The 2500-nt window shown below is 40.9% G+C and overlaps 1 protein-coding gene across 1 annotated transcript in view; it reads left to right on the top strand.

The window, feature by feature from the left end:
* LOC119574429 overlaps window positions 1-2500 on the top strand; it is a 15845-nt gene that overhangs the window by 6239 nt on the left and 7106 nt on the right. The window contains exon 6 of the mRNA XM_037921648.1: window positions 1-2. This exon is cut by the window's left edge and continues 107 nt beyond it. Within this exon, the coding sequence (XP_037777576.1) occupies window positions 1-2 (2 nt within the window). The remainder of the gene's footprint in view (window positions 3-2500) is intronic.

Genomic DNA, 2500 nt, shown 5'->3' with positions numbered 1-2500 from the left:
AGGTTGGAATGGCTTGTCCCTGCCCAATTTATATATCTAGGGCAGAGAGCTAGAAGGGCCAATGTCCAAAAATGGAAATTTTGAGATAACCTTGCCACCGAACTGGAAATTTTTGCTTTTATAAAGGCTAATGTCATCAGTGCATTAGGGGTGCCACAAAAGCATTACTTTGAAATCCGATTCACTGAAAATCATATATATCAATGCGTGACTGATTGCCAAAAATAGCTGCAATTTGAAGACATGGCAACGGAAAACTTCAGGTTGGCCGCTTTTACTATTCTATATTTTCCTGAAAGTCAGTGTGCCATTTTCAGATTGTACAGTTACACAAAGGCAAACAAACAAACAAACAAAAAAGTAAAAGTATCATAGAATTATTATTAAAGGAACATTATTAATTAAAACTGTAGAAATCGAAATAGGAGGAATGCTTTTATTGGCAACAGAAATAAATTTCTTATAATTTATCAGTTAATCAGCAAAAATTACATTTTGAAATGTTTGTGTTGAAGTCACTACAGTAAAAAAGTATATATATATATATATATATATATATATATATATATATATATTATATATATATATATATATATATATATATATATATATATTGTTATGAAAACTATTTGTTATGTACAAAAATGACTTTAAGAGGATGATATCCGTACAGCACAGTTTGATTGGTCACAAAAAATCTACATTTCATGAATTAATATTGACTGACTTTCAATTAACGGAGCAAACTTTCAAATGCGTTTTTCTCGACATTGACTTTCAGGACATTGGCCCTTCTTGATCTCGGCCAAGAATATATGCGTGCATATCTAAATATCCGAGTAGGCGCTTGGAGCATTCGGTCCTTGCGGCAGGACGAGCGGGAACTGAAGCGGTTGGGAGTTGAGGTGGCTGCTCTCCCGGAGGTGAGAAGACCTGGCAGCGGCACGGTCAGTATGGGGGGGTACACCTACTACTGGTCGGGCCGTGGCGATGATCACCACCTCCAGGGAGTAACCATAGCCCGCTCAAGCCGACTCCAACCCTCGGTAGCTGAGGTAACATCGGTTGTTGAGCATATTATAGCATTGAGACTGAAACATGCTTTTATGGCTTTGTTTCTCTTATTGCTGTGTACACTCCTACTGGTGTGTGCAAACTCGATGTGAAAGAAGCATTCCACACCAAACTCAGATAAGGCAGATAAGTGCCATGGCAAGACATTCACATTGTTCTGGGCGACTTCACCGTATTATGCGGCTGTGATTGAGCTGGCTACAAGATGTCTGTCGGCCTCCATGGCTCTGGAAGTGATCCCAGCAGCAAAAATAGCCTCCTTCTCTGGGACTTTGCTAGGTCCCAGAGAATGAGGATTTCTGGCTCCTGGTATCAGCACTCCAACTCACATCGCTGGACATGGTATGGCGATATGGGTTCTGTTGCCAAGGAGATCGACCACATTCTTGTCAGCATTCATGGTCGCCGTTGAAACATCCGTTGATCCGTACATTATCAGAAACATCCGTTGCCTGTTAAGGGGACCCGTTCAGTCGATCAGAAGTCACAGCGAGCTTTGCATACCTTGGTAGCTTAGTTCATATCTCTGGGCTGTCAGATCAATAAGTCAGTAGGTGGATTGTGCTAGCAGCAGAAGCCATGAACTCGATCAACATGAGTATTTTGAGATGTCGGTATCTATGCAGAAAGACCAAGCTACCTGTCTTCAAGGCCTTGATACTGCCAGTTTTGCTCTATGGAAGCGAAACCAGGAAAATATCTAGTGCCTTGGAGTCTCGTCTTGATGCATTTTGTAACAAGTCTCTTTGCTGGATCGTGGGGTACAGTTGGCAGGACCATGTGTCTAACAGATGGCTACACCGTGAGATTGGCATGGGACCTGTTTCTTGCATAATCCGGGATGGTAATGATGATGAATATAAAGATGTGTGCGTAGAGGTTCGTATCTTATATAGTCATATCATATATATTCATATAAGTGCCTTTCTATGATTGTATGAATGTATGTATTACTGCTGTTTACTGAAAATGCTATCTTCTGATTTTCTTCTGATTACAGTTTTTGATCCTTGGTACCTAGAATTTCCTTTGATTCTGCTTCGTTCAGACTAAGGCTACTTGAAGTTCATGAAATAAAAGATCATGTTTCTTCTCAAGATTCCTCATTCTTTTACCATAGAATTGGGAGTCTTGTCTGATAAGTGAGATATTTTGGAATAATTAAAAGACCACATAATAAATTCAGTTCATGTCCCCCGGTGAAAATAAAGATGCGCTTCCCAGTAATAAGGAAACTACACAACGGAAGATATATATTCCCCTTTCAGAAACTGAACCGTAGTATGTTGCCCCAGCGGAAATTGGCCTCCGTTAAGCCATGGTTCAACAGGCCTCAACTGAATTTGGGTCCTAATTCGGGTCCGGGATTATCGCCGTTTTGGCCAGGTCGGGGCGCGCCGACGGGAGAATTAGGGGAGCCAGAAAT

This window comes from Penaeus monodon, chromosome 6 (genome assembly GCF_015228065.2).
Source record: "Penaeus monodon isolate SGIC_2016 chromosome 6, NSTDA_Pmon_1, whole genome shotgun sequence".
Taxonomy (NCBI): Eukaryota; Metazoa; Arthropoda; class Malacostraca; order Decapoda; family Penaeidae; genus Penaeus; species Penaeus monodon.
The sequence above is the reverse complement of the archived record's forward strand: the minus strand, read 5'-3'. Positions and strand labels throughout refer to the sequence as shown.